The sequence below is a fragment of the Excalfactoria chinensis genome, chromosome 5, assembly GCF_039878825.1.
Source record: "Excalfactoria chinensis isolate bCotChi1 chromosome 5, bCotChi1.hap2, whole genome shotgun sequence".
Classification (NCBI taxonomy): Eukaryota; Metazoa; Chordata; class Aves; order Galliformes; family Phasianidae; genus Excalfactoria; species Excalfactoria chinensis.
The window spans coordinates 56,943,229-56,960,718 of NC_092829.1; the positions used below are offsets into that span (position 1 = coordinate 56,943,229).

The 17,490-nt window shown below is 54.5% G+C and overlaps 1 protein-coding gene across 2 annotated transcripts; it reads left to right on the plus strand.

Annotated features, from left to right (window-relative positions):
- The first annotated feature begins 21 nt into the window (after nt 1–21).
- On the plus strand, nt 22–16,796 carry B4GALNT4 (beta-1,4-N-acetyl-galactosaminyltransferase 4). 2 transcript variants are annotated; one of them, XM_072337802.1, is made up of 20 exons: nt 22–367; nt 4,050–4,162; nt 5,109–5,210; nt 5,506–5,601; nt 5,859–5,949; nt 6,286–6,386; nt 6,748–6,815; nt 7,143–7,221; nt 8,491–8,557; nt 10,061–10,204; nt 10,449–10,558; nt 10,804–10,904; nt 11,250–11,326; nt 11,683–12,880; nt 13,533–13,840; nt 14,197–14,350; nt 14,941–15,013; nt 15,103–15,256; nt 15,589–15,715; nt 15,839–16,796. In XM_072337802.1, exons 1-20 carry the CDS (start codon nt 217–219, stop codon nt 15,951–15,953), a joined length of 3,429 nt encoding a protein of 1,142 aa, XP_072193903.1. In that variant the 5' UTR covers nt 22–216; the 3' UTR covers nt 15,954–16,796. The 2 variants fall into 2 exon arrangements, with proteins under 2 accessions (XP_072193903.1, XP_072193904.1); XM_072337803.1 differs by lacking the exon at nt 22–367 and adding an exon at nt 1,058–1,079.
- The last annotated feature ends 694 nt before the right edge of the window (nt 16,797–17,490 follow it).

The window sequence follows — 17,490 nt, forward strand, 5'->3', positions numbered from 1 at the left end:
CCTCCCTCCGCTCCCGCCGCCGCCGCTCCATTCATTTGCCGCCCGGCCGCGTCCGCTGCCGGCGCGACGGGGCGGCGGCGATGCACCGGGCAGCTACGAGCTGCCGCCGCCGCCCCCCCCGCTGCCGGCCCGTAGCGGTGGGCGGCCGGGGGAGGGGGACCTAATGGGCCGGGGGGGCTAGGCCGGCGGCGGCGGGCCGCGGTGTCGGTGTCGGTGATGCCGCGGCTCCCGGTGAAGAAGATCCGCAAGCAGCTGAAGCTGCTGCTGCTGCTGGCGCTGCTCACCTCGGCCGCGTGGTTCACCTACCTGCACATCAGCCTGGTGCGCCAGGGACGCGCCCTCCGCCTGCCCTTCACCTACGGCAGAGGTAACACCCCCCCCCCCATCCCCCCCGGGCTCAGGGTTATCCCCCCCCGGGGTTCTCTCCATGTATGGGAACCCAAAAGGGTGTCCGAGAGCCCGTGCCCTGCTGTGGAGGATGCTGCCTGCCTTGCGTCAGCCACCAGGAGATGCTCGGAAAGGTTAATTACTCATTAAATAGAGCAGCACCGAGCTGATGTGTCTTCAGCCTCCAGAAAGCACTGGGTGTGAGTTTCAGACAGGAAGGCAGGCCATAGGGTGTGTGCTTTGGGGGGTGTTTGGGGGCATGGGTGTCCCTATGGTGTCCCTATGGTGTCCCTATGGTGTCCCTATGGTGTCCCTATGGTGTCCCTATGGTGTCCCTATGGTGTCCCTATGGTGTCCCTATGGTGTCCCTATGGTGTCCCTATGGTGTCCCTATGGTGTCCCTATGGTGTCCCTATGGTGTCCCTATGGTGTCCCTATGGTGTCCCTATGGTGTCCCTGTGGCCTGGATGCTGCTTACATGGGGAGTGCGGTCAGCAGCTTGGCTGGGAAGCATGCTGACGTTCTGTCCCTGCTAAATGCTCCCCCTTCCCTTATCTTCTACAAGTAGATAATTACCCTTCTCTGCCTAATTTAACACACAGGTTCCTCATCTGAAATAATGAGGCCATTACGGTGTTCTCGCAGCTGGAAACCGTGCTGAGTCAATGGGGTGGAAATGCTCTTAATGCCAGGTGGGAAAGGGGGGAAAAAAGAAAGAAAAAGAGGGAAGAACGGGAGGAAAAAAACCGATAGCAGTGATGTCAGATGGCTCTTAGCAGAGTGCCTGGCTGACCCTGCCACTTGGAGCAGCAACTGAACACGTGTGATGATGGATGGGCTGGGATGTGGGTTTCGGGAAAGCCCATCTCACACCCAGACTGGTGTGCTGCAGCCTTGGGTGCCTTTATTCCTTGCTTTAGAGGTGCAGGTAGGAGAGATTATAGACGAGTGCCCTTTAAGAAGTTTTGGTGGCCCATGCAGAAGGGCAGCGGTGCCATCCGTGGGCTGCTTGGTTTCCCCTTCGATCTCTCTCTGAGAGAGACCTCGTCCTCCTCGCTGCCCTGAATTGGCTCTTTGTGAGCACTCCTACTCTGCCAAGAGCTGCTGGGAGGGGAGGAGGAGGAGGCAGGCAGACAAGCGAGCCCTGTCCTTGGGCAGCCAGGGCTGTCTCAGGGTTTTGGGGCTGGGGAACAAAGTGGCATGGAGCTGGGAAACGTGGCAGCGCGGCTCTGAGCCATGGGGCTGGAACGGCTGCAGGGCTGGATAACTGAGTGAAGTGAAGGGATAACCCTTTGCTTCCCCCATGGTTTGTCTGGAGGGGCTGAGAGCTCATGTTTATATCTCCAGGGATTTCAGCATCCCCTCTGCATCCATGATGGGTGATGCTCGCCCCTGGGCTTGTCCCCGAGGGAAGCCATCGTGTCCCCAGCTGTGTGGTGGCACTCAGTCCTCCTCTGTGTGCCATCAAACACGCCATGGCCAGGAGCTCAGCTGTCCCTTTTTAAGCGCCTGTTGCCTTGGCGATGGCAGGACCGAAGGGATTTGGGCTGGGCAAGGAGATTGATAGGAGCTGGCCGCTGACCGATGGCTGTGACACGAAGGGAGGTTTGAGGGGGGATGTACAGGTCCCCCTGTCACCTCTTTAAGGGAGGTTCTGCTGGATTGGATGCCAAATTTAGATTAAAAGTGAAGGATCAAAGCAACCAAGACTGGTGGGATTGGGGTGTTTTGGAGGACCGATTGTGGTTAGACCACAGGGCTTGGTGTTGGCATCTCCACCTGGTTTCTTCTTTGTGTCCCCCATCCTTCCTACATGGGTTGAGCTGCTGCTTCCCAGGGCATCTATTGAACAGGAGGATCAGCGTGGAAGGATCCAGCCCTGAAGGCACCTTGATGACTTTGGTAATCAGCACAGCCCAGCGTGCTGATGTTTTGGGGATGGATAGAGGAGGGGCTGCTGGTGGTTGGGTTGGAGGAAAACATACCTTGCTTTGGCAACTCCTGTTCAGCAGGGTGTTGTTGCTGCAGGATTGGGAAGCTGAGAGCAGATGCTCCCCTCTGGGGAGATGTGTCAGTCAAGAGCACTGAGCTACATCTGCCTGTTCCCATTTGCCTTGCTCTGGATGTGGGTCGCTTATGGGGTGGCTGCAGCATCCTTCATCATGAGTGCTACTGGCTTGTGGGGTGCAACCACCCCCCAAATCCCTCAGTTTGGCTGGAGCCCTGGAACCTGGGGAACTCAACCCTGGCACCCGGTAGGCATTTAGGAACTGCATTCTGTTTCCAGCACAAGATTTCAGGGGTTTGAATGCAAACAGTATTTTACATCCATATTGTTTTGCCCTGAAACCCACCTGGTTGGGGTGCTCAGAAATTTGTTGCCGGGCTGCATTTCTGGCAGCACCCAGATGTTTGGCACCCTTTGGGGTAGGGAGAGAAGAGAGGATGCTCCTCCCTGGCCAGCATCTTGCAGGCAGGAGCCTTTTATTCTTGCTGCTGCAGGGCCGGGAGCTGAACAATACCACTCCATAGAGCCTTTTGTCCCTGCTGCAGGGCTGGGCTTCCAGTGGCCCTGGCTTTGGAAAGCAGTGGGGCTTGGGGAGGAGGGAGAGGACTCTGGGGCTGGAGAGTGAGATGAAGAGGGTTCATTCCCAACTTGCTGCTTGCTGGTAGCAATATTGGCCTTTCCCTCTCTTTCTCCCTTTCAAGCTGGATCCAGTCCCACTCTTCCCTGTGATGCTCCCCATCCCCGTCGAGGCTGAGACAGGGCTGTGAGAAGAACGATGTGGATCTATCTGAAGACATGGGAGGGAGACAGGGAGCTGCCAGCAGAAAGCTGGGGCTGCCAGGGCTGAATAATGGCTGAGAGCAGAATAAGAGGGCTTTAGAGCTTAATTTCCTGTTCCCGTGTTGCAGCCGCGCTGAGGATGGGATTTGTGCTGCCATCTCCAAGGAGATGTGGGCTGCGAGGCCGCTAGAATGCTAATGGCATCAGTGCATGTAGATCAGGAGGCTGCTGGGTATGGGGGCTTTTCAACCCTGCAGGAGCAGGCAGGAGCTCCCCAGAACCATTAAGTGAGCTGATGGAGAACACGGGAGAGTCTTGTTGACCGCTGCCTTGCTGTTCCTGTTGTCCATGGGAACCCAACACTGCCTCTGGGCTCCTCACTGGGTTATGGGGTTGGAATAGAGTCCCCTTTGGTGATCTGCATCATCCCATGATGCTTTAGAGGCCGTGGTGGGCATGGAAGAAGCTGCCCAGGGCAATGGGATGGCCCTGAGCTGCCAGAGCTCAAGAAGGCAGTGCTCTTAGATAGTTCCACTCTTGGTTGCCTTGTGTGGAGCCAGAGGTTGGACTCGATGGTCATCACGGGTCCCTTCCACTTTGGAATGTTCTGTGATTGGTATGGTGACTCTTGCTCAGCACCATACTGACAGCCGGATGGGGAGCTGAGGTCCCACAGGAGCTTATCCCATCTGACATAAAAGGGCTGCTGTGAGAAGAGTGATTAAAAGCAATGCCGATGAGCCACCGCAAGCTGCTTAGTACAAATGTAATGAAGGGAATCACAGCCAGGCCTCACCCTATCCATCTCTTCTGCGGCCTCAGGTAAGGCCTGGGAGCATCTGGTGGTGAGGCAGTCCCTGTGTTTGCATTGCAGATGGAGAGCGGCTGGGGGAGGTGACGGACCCCGGCAGGCGGCTGGCAGTGGCGCAGGCAGTGGCAAGGCAGAGGAAGGCCGAGGACTCCAGCGAGAGCCACGAGGAGGAGCAGGTGGGAATGAGAACCGTGGTGGGATCAAGGTGGATGGCATCTGTGAACATTCCTGGTCTGTGTTCCCTATGTGGCTGAATAGAGCAGGGTGCTCCAAGCCTTGAGTAGATCCAAGGGCGGACAGCCTTTTTGGTTCTTCTTCAACAAACCTCAATGGTGGAAATTAAATTCCCTGTTGCAGTGTCCCCAACCTGCTTGCAGGACTCTCTGGCCCTGATGCCGGAATGTTACAGCTCTGTAATTGCATCCTTGCTTTTCCCAGTGAGCACAATTACACCTCCTCCCTGACAATGCCTCCGAAGAGCATCGCTCCCCTCCTCCAGAACACTAGTGACATCATTAGGAAAAGTTTGCTAATTGTTTCCTGCAATGAGCTGTGCTTTGTGCTGTGGTTCTCCAGAAGAGCCTAACTCTCTCTCTTCAGCAAGCTGGGGGCAGGTGACTGCTCCCTTAATCCCTCTAAATTACGAGACATGAGTGATCGGATTAATCTAATCCCCTTTAAAGGAAGAGGGAAAGCAGGGAGGCACCCTGCTGCCTCTGCCCGGAGGCAGAAGTACAGATGGCATTATCGCCCAAGCTCCTGCTCTTTTGGAAACACAACCCAAAATAGTCCCTTTCCTGTAGCCTGCCGGACCAGCATTTAGGATGAGCAGCGAGTGTGCTGTTTTGGAGCAGGAGTGCTTTCGGCAGAGGATGGGAAATGAGTTGAGCTGGAATGTTTTGAAGCCCTGCTCTCTGGGGTGCCTTGCCAGCATTCTTCTATAGTGAGGTGCCACTCAAGGCGTTCAGCCTTGAAAGCTTTCCCCTTGGTTTGGAAACGCTTGGCATCTCAAACGAGGTATTTAGGCATAAGGAAGCATCATGCAAGCACATCTAAGCAGTGTGCCGGCTGTGGCCCCGCTGTCCCACACCTCTCATCTCCCATCTCCTGCTTCCGTGGCAGAACGATGGACAGGATTTGGATGGAAGGTTTTCCAGAGGCTCACGAGCCACCAGGCACCCCAAACTCAACCTGACCAGCCAGGCTCTACCCTGGGATGAGAAGGTACGTGGGCAGGGGGGTGATGGTGGAAGGGAAGCATGTCTATGAGCGTGGTTTTGAGGGGCAGGGAAGAATCACGCAGTCTCTTTCTCCTGGTTCCAATGGGACGGGTGTTGGTGGGGCTGGGCTTTTGGTGTTGTATCCAGAAGGGAAACAGTCCTTGTGTGAGCCTGCCTGGGAACTCAAAGGGTGCCCTCGCAGCAGTGGGAGGAAGACTATCCACTGGGTTTTGGTGTTGTGAGCATAGGGTTGGCCCTAACGCTGTCCTTGTCTCTCCCTTCTTCTCCTCACTCTGCAGTACAAGGGGAAAGCAAACCTGCATGTTTTTGAAGACTGGTGTGGAGGAGCCGTGAGGCATCTGAGGAAGAATCTCCATTTTCCACTCTTTCCACACGTGAGTCCCAGACCTGATGGTGGTGGGTTGGAGGGAGGGCCTGCTCATCCCTCCCTCTGGTGTGCAGGCTTTTGGGTTCCCTTTGGGGCAGGTGATTGCCATAAGAGCCAGCCAGGCTCCATGGCAGAGATGGAGAGATGTGAGTGCCGATGGGACCTCTGTGACCCCTCTGGTTTTTGGGGTACAAAGCCCCAGGAGGATGAGGGGTAGATAATGTTGGCACTAGGTGTGAACTGTTTGTACTTTTGCGTCCCCAGACCCGCACCACAGTGAAGAAGCTGGCGGTGTCACCCAAGTGGAAGAACTACGGGCTAAGGATTTTTGGCTACATCCACCCTTTCAAGGATGGTGAGTGGGGATCTTAGGCCTCTTCTCCCCTTGCAGTGGTGTGGGGAAGCTGCCCGCTTCTCCTTCTTGGGCCAGGTGATGTCAGAAGGGGTATTAGAGAGTCCCTGGCTCCCAGACAGGAGGGTCTCCCTGGAGCAGAGATCCTCTTCCATGGTTTTGAATGAAGCTGAAGCACTCGTCCTATCCAGGACAGAGCGCAACATGGGGTCCGTGGCACCGTGTTACTTCTGTCCATCCATCCCTCCATTTCCTCATGCCCCAAGGAAACGCTGTCACCTTCATCCACCCAGCCCAGGCCACCAGCAGTGCTGTATACCTCTCCTCTGCTGTCCTCAGGAGACTTCCAGTTTTCCGTGGCATCAGATGACAATTCGGAGTTCTGGCTCAGTTCTGATGAGAGCCCATCCAACTCACGGCTGGCTGCCTTTGTGGGCAAGGTATGCACAGACTTCTCTGCACTGGGAACGTTCCTGTCCTGGGGTGGGAGGTGTAATGTATGCTGTTGGATTTTCCTGGGCAACTGGGAAACCTATGGTCTTGATTCACACTTCTGGGTTTGGAATCTTGCTACTCATGTCTGGTGACAAGCTCCTGTGCCAAGAGTGCCAGCAGAGGGGGGAGCGACGAGAGGATGCTGGGATGGAGGCCCAGGACAGAGTTCTGCCTGATGAGCCTTTCTGAAGCGTGGCACGGTGCCCAATGGAGGCAGAGGAGAGCTTCTGTCTGTCTTCGTGGCAGGGTTTGGGCTTGTGCCTGCTTAGTTGGCAACTCTTAGATGTTCATTTTTCCTCTCCCCAGCTGGGTACCGAGTGGACGGCTCCAGGGGAGTTCACCAAATTCAGCTCGCAGGTTTCTAAGCCTCTACGGTAAGTTCCACACTGATCCTGACCAGCTCCCACCACAGCCCCTTCCTAAAGCACCCAACACTAGCCCACACCTTAAAGGTGTTAGATAACATGAGTTAGGGACAAGGTTTCCTTTTCCTTTTCTTCTATTAAAACAGTAGAACTGGTTGCACATATCCCTCTCACCCTGCTTTTTGCCTTACCCCAAGAAGTTTTAGCCACACGTGAGCAGGACAGAGATGGTTTCCAGAGATGACTCCTGACACTGAGGAGGATCAGGATCAGTCACATTGCCCTGACAGCAGTAGCAGCAATGTTTCCTAACCAGCCTCTCCCCCTCTTGTGCAGCCTTATGTCATCCAGGCGCTACTACTTCGAGCTGCTCCACAAGCAAGACGACCGAGGCTCGGACCATGTGGAAGTTGGTGTGAGTGAATGTCCCCTGTGCTGCTTTCAGGCTTGTTTCTGATCAGCAGCTTCCCATGGCCAGTCCCATCCTCTCTCTCTTTTTCTTTCCCCTTACCTTGATCAAAGAGAATTGGGCTGACAGGGGAGGAAAGATCCCTTTTTGGAGGAGCCCAGACTGTGGATAAGATAGGGACAGACAGGTACCATCCGGGACACTGAGTGCTGCCCTGTAGAGCTGTCAGCCCACCCTGCTGCCTTAGGTCCCCTTTTTTATCTCCCCACCCTTTCTTTAGAGATACCAGCAATTTCAGATCTGAACTTGCCCACCTGGCTGCACAACCCTGCTGTTCTCAGGAGCTCAGGCTTTTATTGTTGTGGGGGGAGGGAAGAGAAGATGTTGGCTCTTTCGCAAAAGTTTCCTTTTCCCCAACAACTCATTAATCACTGGTGTCAGACTTGTGCCAGCAAAGCATCTCAGAGGCTGACAGCTCCCCTTCCTCTCATTTCTCCTCTCCCAGCACTCTGGATTGCTCTGTCTGTGTGCATGCAGTACTGATAAGATCTGCATTTCTGATGTGAAAAACAAATGGGAGGGGGAAATGTTTTCTTGCTGGAGGGAGGGAAACCTCTCAGGTGCTTGTAGAGAGACAACAAAGGACCCTAATGCATCCCTCCTTTGAGGTATGTAAGGGCTTGTCTGTACAAAGGCTTGCATCCATTCAGGGCATGTTTCTAAATGGCAGTCAAATCAGTGCAGGCAGCTGTGGAGACCCTCTGAAGTCAGTGAATATTTGCTTGTTGTTAATGTGCCCCAAATCAGCTGAAGCTGGTCTAAGAGCAGCAGCAGGGATTGCTTCGGTCTGTTCCTGTTCTTGCTTTTGTCAATACAGGTCTCAGTGGTTTGCAGCACTGGAGGGTGGTAGTAGAAGGTGGTGGTTTAGGGGTCAGTGAGTGACAGCTGTGGGTCAGGGTCTGGATCCCATGTTTGTGCTGTCCCGGTGATGAATGCTGATTGGGAAGAAGCTGCTGCCTGGCCTAGAAGTATATGTGGGATATGTGGCAACCAGTGGGTAGTCCTGGGAGCCTTCTCTTCTCCAGCCATGCAGGGAACAAGCCCAGAACACTGCAGTTTAAGGAAAGAGCTAGGTCTGGACCTGTGCTGAGGATAGGGTCAGCCCTCCTTCTCATTCCACTGCTGTGATGCTGGGGTTGAGGATGGTTCCTGGGAGCTGAGCATGGAGAAGGACCCATCCTCCTCCCACTGATCCTCCATCTCCTTCTTTCCTAGTGGCGAGTTTTCCTCCCTAGCTTGAAGTTTGAGGTGATTGACTCCTCCTACATATCTCTGTACACAGGTAAGGACCATCCCAGGTGCTAGCAGCCAGCAAACCACCATGCTGCACTCACCTGGGCTCAAAATGTTGGTTGATACCAGATGCAAGGGAAGATGGGTCCGAACCCACCAGGGCTTCTGCTGGATAGGAGGAATGAGGCTACAGCAGGTAGGGGTGATGCTGTGGCCCTCCCAAACACAGGATGTAGAAGTGGTGTGCCATGGAAATGCAGCTCCTGTGGCTGCTGCTCTCCAGACTCTTCCTTGCTAACAAGGCTTGGCTCCTTTGGCAAGCAGCTCAGCTCCTTGGCCTTGAGTTATGAGGAGCTGTCTCAGAGGTGGGAGTAGATGGCATGGGATTTAATTAAATCTATAGATCTTCTGCTTCCTGCCCCTTCCCCGGTCTGGCAGCAAGAAAGAACGTGATGGATGGGCCCTACCCTGGTGCTCAGTGTGCATGAGGACTGGTCATCAAACACGCCCTGGAAGTCATCACTGAAGCAACATGCAGGGATCAATGGGCAAAAGAGGGGTGGGGGGGGGCAGGAGATGAATGAGGTGCAGATAAATTTCCCCCCAGCTGCTATCTATCAGCACTGATGTTCTCTCTCTTCCCGGCTCCCTTGGAGCCCAGTAGCATTTCCCAGGGTGCGAAGTCAAACCACTTTTGAGTGCCTTTCCCCAGGGCTCAAAGCTCTGCCCCTTCCCTTGCTCCAGCATTTTCCTTATTTGGCTGCATGAGGATGCAGTGTGATGTGTCCCACATCTCCCTGTGCTCCAGCATGTCACTATTGAACAAAGAGGCATTTTGGGTGCTGCATTTGGGATCTGCCTGCTTCCCTGCTTTGAATGCTGGGAACAGGTAACCCTACCTGGGACCAAGGTGACCAGGACATGGTGACCTCACTTAGTGGCACTCTGAGGGGCTGGTGAATAGCCAAGGACAATGTGTCACTCAAATCCTTAAACAGGAGAAGGGCAGAAGCCAAGCTTGTGTTGTATTTACCTGAGGCACGAAGGGGAAAGCTTAATTCAAGGCTTAATCCCTGTGTCCTTGGGAGCCCAAGCCTCCGAGTGTTTCCACCTCTTGTGTTTGTAGTGAGCGATGCTGTAATCAGAGCTGGGGATCCTGGCTGAGATCACCTTGTACCCTTTTTCTGTGTGTCATTAGTTGATTGCAATAATCATTCATCTCATTAGTCACAGGGTCTGCAAGCCTGCAGGTGGGCTGCAGGGGCTGGGTTTGCCCTCTCAGGAGCTGGGGGCCTGTGGGATGTGCTGTTCCCCATGAGGAACACAATCTGGGGACACGGGTTGTGTGTTTGTGCGCATGCCTTCTTTTGTGGGGGTGCATCCCTTGTGTCCTGGGTGGGTATCCCTGCTGAGTCAGGGGGTATAGGATACTGGGTGGTGGGGTTCAACCAGGATCCTTCCCAACAGCCTTTTGGGGCCAGGGTTCTCCTCATCCAGAGGATGAGTCCTGTGGTGTACTGGGGGGTTCAGTTACCATCCTCTCTTTCCTCAGATGAATCATCCTTGAAGATGAACCACGTGGAGCACATCCCGCAGTCTCTGGCCAGCCACAGTGGGAGCTACCTCTGGGAGGCACAGTGGGATGAGCACGGGGCTGACATGCTCAAGTCTGACCCCAGAGATACCTTCTTCCTCAGTAAGTGGCTGGGACTTTCTGCTGCTCTGTGACTTTCTTTGGTCCCTTCCAACCCAAACCACCCTGTGATTCAATGAAGAAAGCAGGACCTGGATGCTCCAGGTACCCGGAGCATCCTCCCTACCTTTTGCCCATCTCTAGGGTGAAGGACATCTCTTATGGGGTTAATTTGGGATGGTTTGGGCTACAAACTGTAACGTGGGATGGGCACAGGTTGGGCTGAGCCACACCTGCCTCTCCTCAGCCCCTGCGATAGAGCCGTCCCGTGTGGAGAATGTGCTGGTGCCCTGTGCCTACAGCCCCACCTACGTGGTGAAGGACTTCCCCATCGCCCGCTACCAGGGCCTGCAATTTGTAAGTGTCTCTTTGTGATGCCCGGGAGGGGAACTTGCCCAAAGCTTTTGGTCATGGTGGATCTTGGTTTGCCTGTGATGTTTCAACCTGATTAAAATCCAGGAGAAAATGTCTTTTAGAGGGCCAAACTGAGCCTTCTCTTCTTGGCCTAAATGGGTTTGGCATGAGCGCTGTGTGGTGTGTTTGGGGTGCTGGGATTAAGCCAGCTGTGTGCACTAGTGATGTTGGAGTGCTTGGCTCCCCAGGTCTACCTCTCGTTTGTGTACCCCAATGACTTCACGCGCCTCACTCACATGGAGACAGAGAACAAGTGCTTCTACAGAGAGTCCCCATTCTACTTGGAGAAGTAAGTGTTGGTGTGCGTCCCCAAGCCCTGTCTGTAGCAATGGGTCACCTCCAGGCTGGCTCCTGCCAATCTCTTGGGGATTTGTTCAAGAAAAAAAGTGGATATGTAGCACCTGAGGGCATGGTTAGTGGGTGTGATGGTGTTGGGCTGGCAGTTAGACTAGATAACCTTTAGGGGTCTTTTCCAACCTTAATGATTCTATGACCTCGGTTCCCATGCCAGGGAGTTCCCCTGCACACGTGTGTGTATGTGCATGGCAGTATGCACGTGCCTGCTCACGAGTGCCCTTCCCCTGTGCACCCCTCTGTTATCTCTGGGACCTCATCTTTCATCTCTGTCTCACAGGTTCGGTTTTTATAAGTACATGAAGATGGATGAGGAGGACCCACGTCAGCGAGCATTTCTCTTCCTCAACCCAGACAGTGAGTCATGCCTGCCCACTGGCAGCTCTCAAGCATCTCTCAGTGGCTTGGCACAGGGCTGAGGACCTGGCATCCTAACCCCGCCAGTCCAGTTGATGGGAGGTGAAATGCATCAATGTGTCTCCAGTGATATGCTTGGAGGGGTTAATTAGCCAAGGTTTGGGGGTCTTAATTACTGGAGTCTTTAGCCTCCATCCCTGCTGAGCATCACTCGGAGCCTGCCAGTTCTCAGCCTTCCTCACCCAGTTTTCACATTGATCCCCCTAAGGAGACAAGCTTTGCCTGCTTGTCCAGAGCCATCGTGCTGCAGAGCAGCAGGGACCCTCGAGAAACTTATTTCTGTCTTTAATCCCTAGATTTCCTCGAAGATGATGAGGAGGATGAGGATACAGTGGACAGCCCTGAGGCCACAGACCCAGCTCCCAAAGCCAGGAAGAACCTCGAGCTAGCACCTGAAGCCCAAAGGAAAGAGATTCTGCCAGTCACCAGAAATTATGGGGACTACTTGGACTACTACAGTTTCCGCCGCAAGCAGAGTCGGGCACGGGATGAGGTGGGCACAGGAAGGTGGAGCGTGCCCCCTGCCACTCCCAGCCCTACAGCCACTCCTGCGGGTCCCCATGGCAATGGGAATACAGAACCTGTGCAGGAGAGAATCCGTGGGAGGATGCTCCGATGGTTACCCCAGGAGCCCAGTGAGGAAGATGAGCTGGGGCTGCTGGTGTCCTCCAAGCGTACTGGGGCTCTCAGCCTCCAGTCTCACCTCTCAGTTCCCATCTTTGGTGGCAGAGCCAAAACACCAGGTCCCAGCAAGTCCGTAATATCCAAGGAGGACAAAAAGTCTCAGAAAGCCCAGGAGAAGGTGTATGTGACCAGGCTGCAGCCAGGCAAACGCAAAGCCCCAGCCCAGGAGCCTGCCTTTCCCAGCATCTTCCTTTACCCAAAGCTTCTGAAGAAAATGCACCTTCACTCCAGGACCCCTCAGAAGCATCCCATCACCTCCAGCAAGCTCCGAACTGCCCCTGGCCACCAGACCCCTTGGCTTTTGAGCAATATGTCCAAAGAGAGAGACACAGCCAGGAGGAAGACCAGCCGGGTGGGTGACAGGAGGTGGCAGCTGGTGAGCAAGCGGGAAGAACTGGGGGCTGAAGGGATCTTCAGCAAGGAGATCCCTGAGGACATGACAGCTGCCCCGGGTAGGATGCTGGTCACCATTGATTACAACTCCTCTGAGGTGACTCGCTTGCAGGGGACACGGGTGACGTCCTTTCTGAAGACGTCAGAGATAACGGCATCCCAGCAGGAGGGAAAGGACCAGGAGGAAGAGGAGGTGTCAGACTACAGCTATGAGACAGGGGAGCTGCCACAGAGCTGGCTGGAGGACTCCATCAACTGGCAGAGGACGTTCAGTGTCAGCTCGGTGGACTTTGAGCTCCTGCGCTCCGACTGGAATGACCTGCGCTGCAACGTCTCGGGCAACCTGCAGCTGAGCGAGAGCGAGGTGGTCGATGTGGTGGCCCAGTACATGGAGAAACTCAACGAGAAGAATGGGGGGTAGGGAGGCAACAGGGTGTAGGTGGGATGTGGGGGGATGTGCCTTGACCCCCCACTTGGCTTTTTGGGATCAGGTGGGCTGGATACTGGGTTAGAGTTATAGAGCGGCCCATGTTGGAAGGGACCTCCAAAAATCATTAAGCCTAACCTCTGGCCTCTTTCTAGCTGCCCTTTAAGAGCCGGAATACAGTGATGAGCCCTTCCTGAGCCTTTTCTTCTCCTGTGTGGGAGAAAAATCAACTTCAGACTTTCCTCATGGTACAGGATCTTGAGCCCTTTGGCCATTTTTGTGGCCCTCCCTTGGACCTTTTCCAGTCTGTGCTGAGCTCTTTGATTATACCTTTCCAGGTGAAGGAGTAGGCACTTGTCTTTGTTAAACTTCCTGCAGCGTCTACCTTGCCACCATGCTCAGACGTTCAATCTGAGGGTGCTTTCAATCCCATTGTTCAGATCATTTATGAAGATAAAGAATGGCACAGAGGCCAATATCCATCCTTAGGGAACCCCTCTTGTTACAGGCTTCCAGCCTGAGTATAAACCGTTGCTTGCCATCCTCTCAAGTGCATCCTGCTAGCCAATGTCCAACCCATCTCACAGCCCACCCACTCAATCTATATTTTGGTTGTTTCACCTGTTTCTCCTTCCCCCACAGCATCTACACCCTCCTGCGGATCATCAATGTGGAGAAGCGCCGTGACACGGCCCGGGGCAACCGTTACCTGCTGGAGCTGGAGTTGGCAGAACGGGGCCAGCGGACGGTGCGGCTCTCTGAGTATGTCTATGTCCTCTTGCATCAAGGCAAGCAGGACAACAGCGCTGAAGCCAACCCTGAGGGGCCAGCCCTGGGGGCCACCGATGCCCAGCCAAGCACCTGGAGCATGCTCTATGGGAAGCCCATTCTGTGCCGGCCTCTGCAACTGAGCTGGAAGCAGGATATCATGGTGCACTTTGTGGTACCCGGTAGGTGACAGCAGGACGCATCTCTCTGTAGTGTCTCTTGCCACCCACAGTGTTCTCTGGTGGGATTTTGTGTCCTCTTGGAAGGTCCAAGGGGCTGCAGGCAGACAGGAGGGCATGGGCCATGACTTGAAGCCCAGTCTGTCTCAGGCATTGGGATTGAGGGACTGCCCATGGCTATGGTACTGCCAAGTGCCTTTCCTTAAGGCAAGTGCTATCGGGGCTCTCAGGAGGCCAGATCCATAGCAACGTTGAGGTTATCTGGTGTAATGTAACAGGCTGCTGGTTTGGGGGTGTCTGGGGGACCTCTAGTGTGTGGATCCTATGGTCTGAGGGATGTTTGTGGCTGTGCCTGGCAGTGAAGAACCAAGCGCGTTGGGTCCAGCAGTTCATCTCAGACATGGTCGGCCTTTATGACGTAACCAAGGATGCCAACTTCAACGTTATCCTGGTGGATTTTGACAGCGATGACATGGACGTTGAGAAAGCCCTGCGGGATTCCCGGCTGCCTCGGTAACCCATCCCAAGGACCCCCGCATCCTCTCCACATCCCACCGTGGTCCTGTGATGGTGGTCTCATAGATAGACAGGCCATCCTGGTGGTGCTGTCACAACCATTGGCTTGAGGTGGCCCCTTTCTTCACAGTTATAGGATGATTTGGGTTGGGTGGGACCTTACAGCTCATCTAGTTCCAACCCCCTGTTGTGGGCTGGGATATTTTCCACTAGACCAGGTTGTCCAAAGCCCCATCCAACCTCTGGCCCCTTTAGGTACTGGAAGGCTGCTATAGGTTGTTCTCTTGGTTTCCTGACTTTGTCTTTGGGTTTGCTCTGATCCAGGTGCATTATCTTGCACATGGCCTTGTTGAACTTCATGAGGTTCACACGGGCCCATCTCTGCAGGCCTGTTGAGGTCCCTCTGGATGCTGTTCCTTCCCTCCTGCATGTCTATCCCCGCATGGCTTGGTATCATCCACAGGCTTGCTGAAAGTGCCCTCAATCTTGCTGTCCGTGTCACCAACAAGAGGTGTTAAATAGTGTTTGTCCCCTTGGGGAGGTTCCTTCTCATCACCAAAGCTAACTGCCCTGCTCTCTCCCCTCAGCTATCAGTACCTACGGCGCACGGGGAACTTTGAGCGCTCAGCAGGGCTTCAGGCTGGTGTGGACATGGTTGAGGTGAGGACACGCTGCTCCCCTTGGGGCTTCTATAGATCCTGGTGTGGCTTGGCTGCGAGTCTCCCACTTGTGTCTGTTCCCACCCTCAGGATGGGCACAGCATCGTGTTCCTGTGTGACCTGCACATCCATTTCCCCCCCAACATCCTGGACAGCATCCGGAAGCACTGTGTGGAAGGGAAGCTGGCATACGCACCTATTGTCATGAGGCTAAGCTGTGGCAGCTCCCCACGGGAGCCCAACGGTGAGCGGTCCCCTTCCTTGTGCCACCTTCCAGCTGGGAGATATCACCTGTACAGCCGAGTGTTGCTGCGATGCTGGGTTTGGGTTCCAGCCAGGATTGGGTGGGTTTGTTCTGCTTTGGTGAGGTGAGATTTGAGCCCAAGAGTTCTCCAGAACTTGGAGTGTTACTCTTTGGACCCCGGTAGGAGGTGGCAATGATGGGGACAGAGCTGTGGTAGGAAGGGAGGACTGGGGGGAAGAGAATGGGATGGGATGTGAGCGTGGATGTGGCTTCCTGGAAGAACCAAGGGTGATGGTTTGGTGGGATGGGGAACTCACTGCTCCTCTCTCCAGGTTACTGGGAGGTGAATGGCTTTGGTCTCTTTGGCATCTACAAGTCAGACTTTGACCGCGTTGGAGGGATGAACACGGAGGAGTTTAGGGACCGCTGGGGTGGGGAGGACTGGGAGCTCCTGGACAGGTGAGGCTCCTGTACCCCCCCACCTGTGCGATGGGGACCCCCATGCTCCCAGCCATGGGACAGGGCTTTGGCTGTGTCCATCCCCTTGTTTCCCTCAGCAGCTGTCCATCTGTCTGGCTGCAGGGTCCTTCAGAGTGGGCTGGAGGTGGAGCGCTTGCGTCTCAGGAACTTTTACCACTATTACCACTCCAAGCGTGGCATGTGGAATGCTCACAGCAAGAAGTCACCCAAGGACTAACACCCTGAGCCCAGACCACAGCCAGAGGTTGGCCACTGCTGGTGTCCTCCTGTCCCCAACTCTTGCTGGTGGCCATCAGTGCCAGCACGGAGGGCACCGTTGCCGTCAGGGTCTCCAAATGAACCATGATTACTTCGGGGTGGATATGGGGAGGGAGGGTGGGTGAAAGCGGGATGGTGGATTTTTTCTTAAGGGTCTAATTTCTTAGTCAGCAATGAATTTATTAACTCGTTAGTGCCATGCAGTGGACGTCCTGCTGTTGGGAGAGCAAAGCCTCAAGGCCATGTCATGCTGGTGATGCTGGAGGGAGTAAAGTGGCACCTGAACTTGCAGCCAGCACTAGCTCGGTATCCTCTGCATGGTGCCCAGTGCCAGGCTGGAGGGCAGAGCCTTTGTGGGGGGGCTGCTGGAACAGATACCCTTGGGGTGATGGGGGTTCCCCTCAGGGCTGCCTGTACCCTCTGTGGCATCCCCAGAGACAGGTGGTCACCTCGGAGGGGAGAAAGCTCTGCCCTGGCTGCTCTGGCTGAAGTGGGCAAGGGGCAGAGCCCCTTCCTGGCCCCCATCAGCAGGGTGGGTTGGTGGGAGGGTGGGGGGAGGGGAAGGGAAAGGGCAGAGCCCAAAGCAGGTACAGGAGTGGGGCGAGCAAATGATGTTTCCAAGCTAATTTCTGTGAAATTATGAGGTAGGAAGCTGTTTTCAGGAAGTTGTCTGTTTTTCTTTTTTTTTGTTCTTTTAATTGTTGTTCTGTTTTTTTTTCTTGGTTTTTTTTTTTTTTTTTTTTTTTTTTTTTTTGTTTTTTGTTTTTTGTTTTTTTGTTTTGTTTGTTTTTTTTTAATTCTTAAAAATTAAAATCAATGTCTTGGCTGGGATTTTCTTCCTGCAGTGTCACCCTCTGCCTTGTGGCTGTAGTCCCGGGCTGATCTGCCTGCTGCACAGCACCCAGGAGGGCTGGCAGCATGCAGGGAACAGGAGGAGGAGGCAACCAACTATGTACCTTTGATGCCCCGATGCACGCTTGGGCTTGCAGGGAACTTGGGGAGCCTCCGCCCCACACCTGGGTCTCGCCCCATTGCAGGAGCATGGGCTGAAACCACCCTGTGGTCTGGCAGCTTTGGGCACTGCCATCCCTGAGAGCATCCCAGGTGACCCCAGAGCCCCCCCTCCAAGTTTGGGGTCAGTCTCTGCAGTGGGATTTTTCTCCCCCGTGGTGCCACTCGTTTACTTCTCGCCCAGCTCCCTGTATTTCTGAGCTTTCTTTAAGCACTTTCTTGTGGGCAAGGGCTTTACCCGCTATGCCAGGAGGTGGCCTGGGGGTGGAGAAGTCCTGGGCAGGGTGGATGGCACGATCCCCAAAGCCACTTCTCCTTAGGCACAACTTTTTCCTCCATTGGAGGGGGCTGAGCTGTTTTGGAGCTCCCAAAGGAGCCATCAGCACCAAGGGATGCTTAGCATTGGGCTGGTGTGGTGGTGATGGGTTGATGGCTGGACTCGATGATCTTTAGAGGTCTTTTCCAGCCTTAATGATTGCTAATTT

Excerpts from the sequence above, each read along its gene's own strand:
- B4GALNT4 (XM_072337802.1), top strand. The coding sequence starts at position 217 with ATGCCGCGGCTCCCGGTGAAGAAGATCCGCAAGCAGCTGAAGCTGCTG. Across the intron at positions 5,211-5,505 it reads CTCTACCCTGGGATGAGAAG|TACAAGGGGAAAGCAAACCT; the intron begins GTACGTGGGCAG and ends CTCACTCTGCAG. Across the intron at positions 15,257-15,588 it reads CTCCCCACGGGAGCCCAACG|GTTACTGGGAGGTGAATGGC; the intron begins GTGAGCGGTCCC and ends TCCTCTCTCCAG.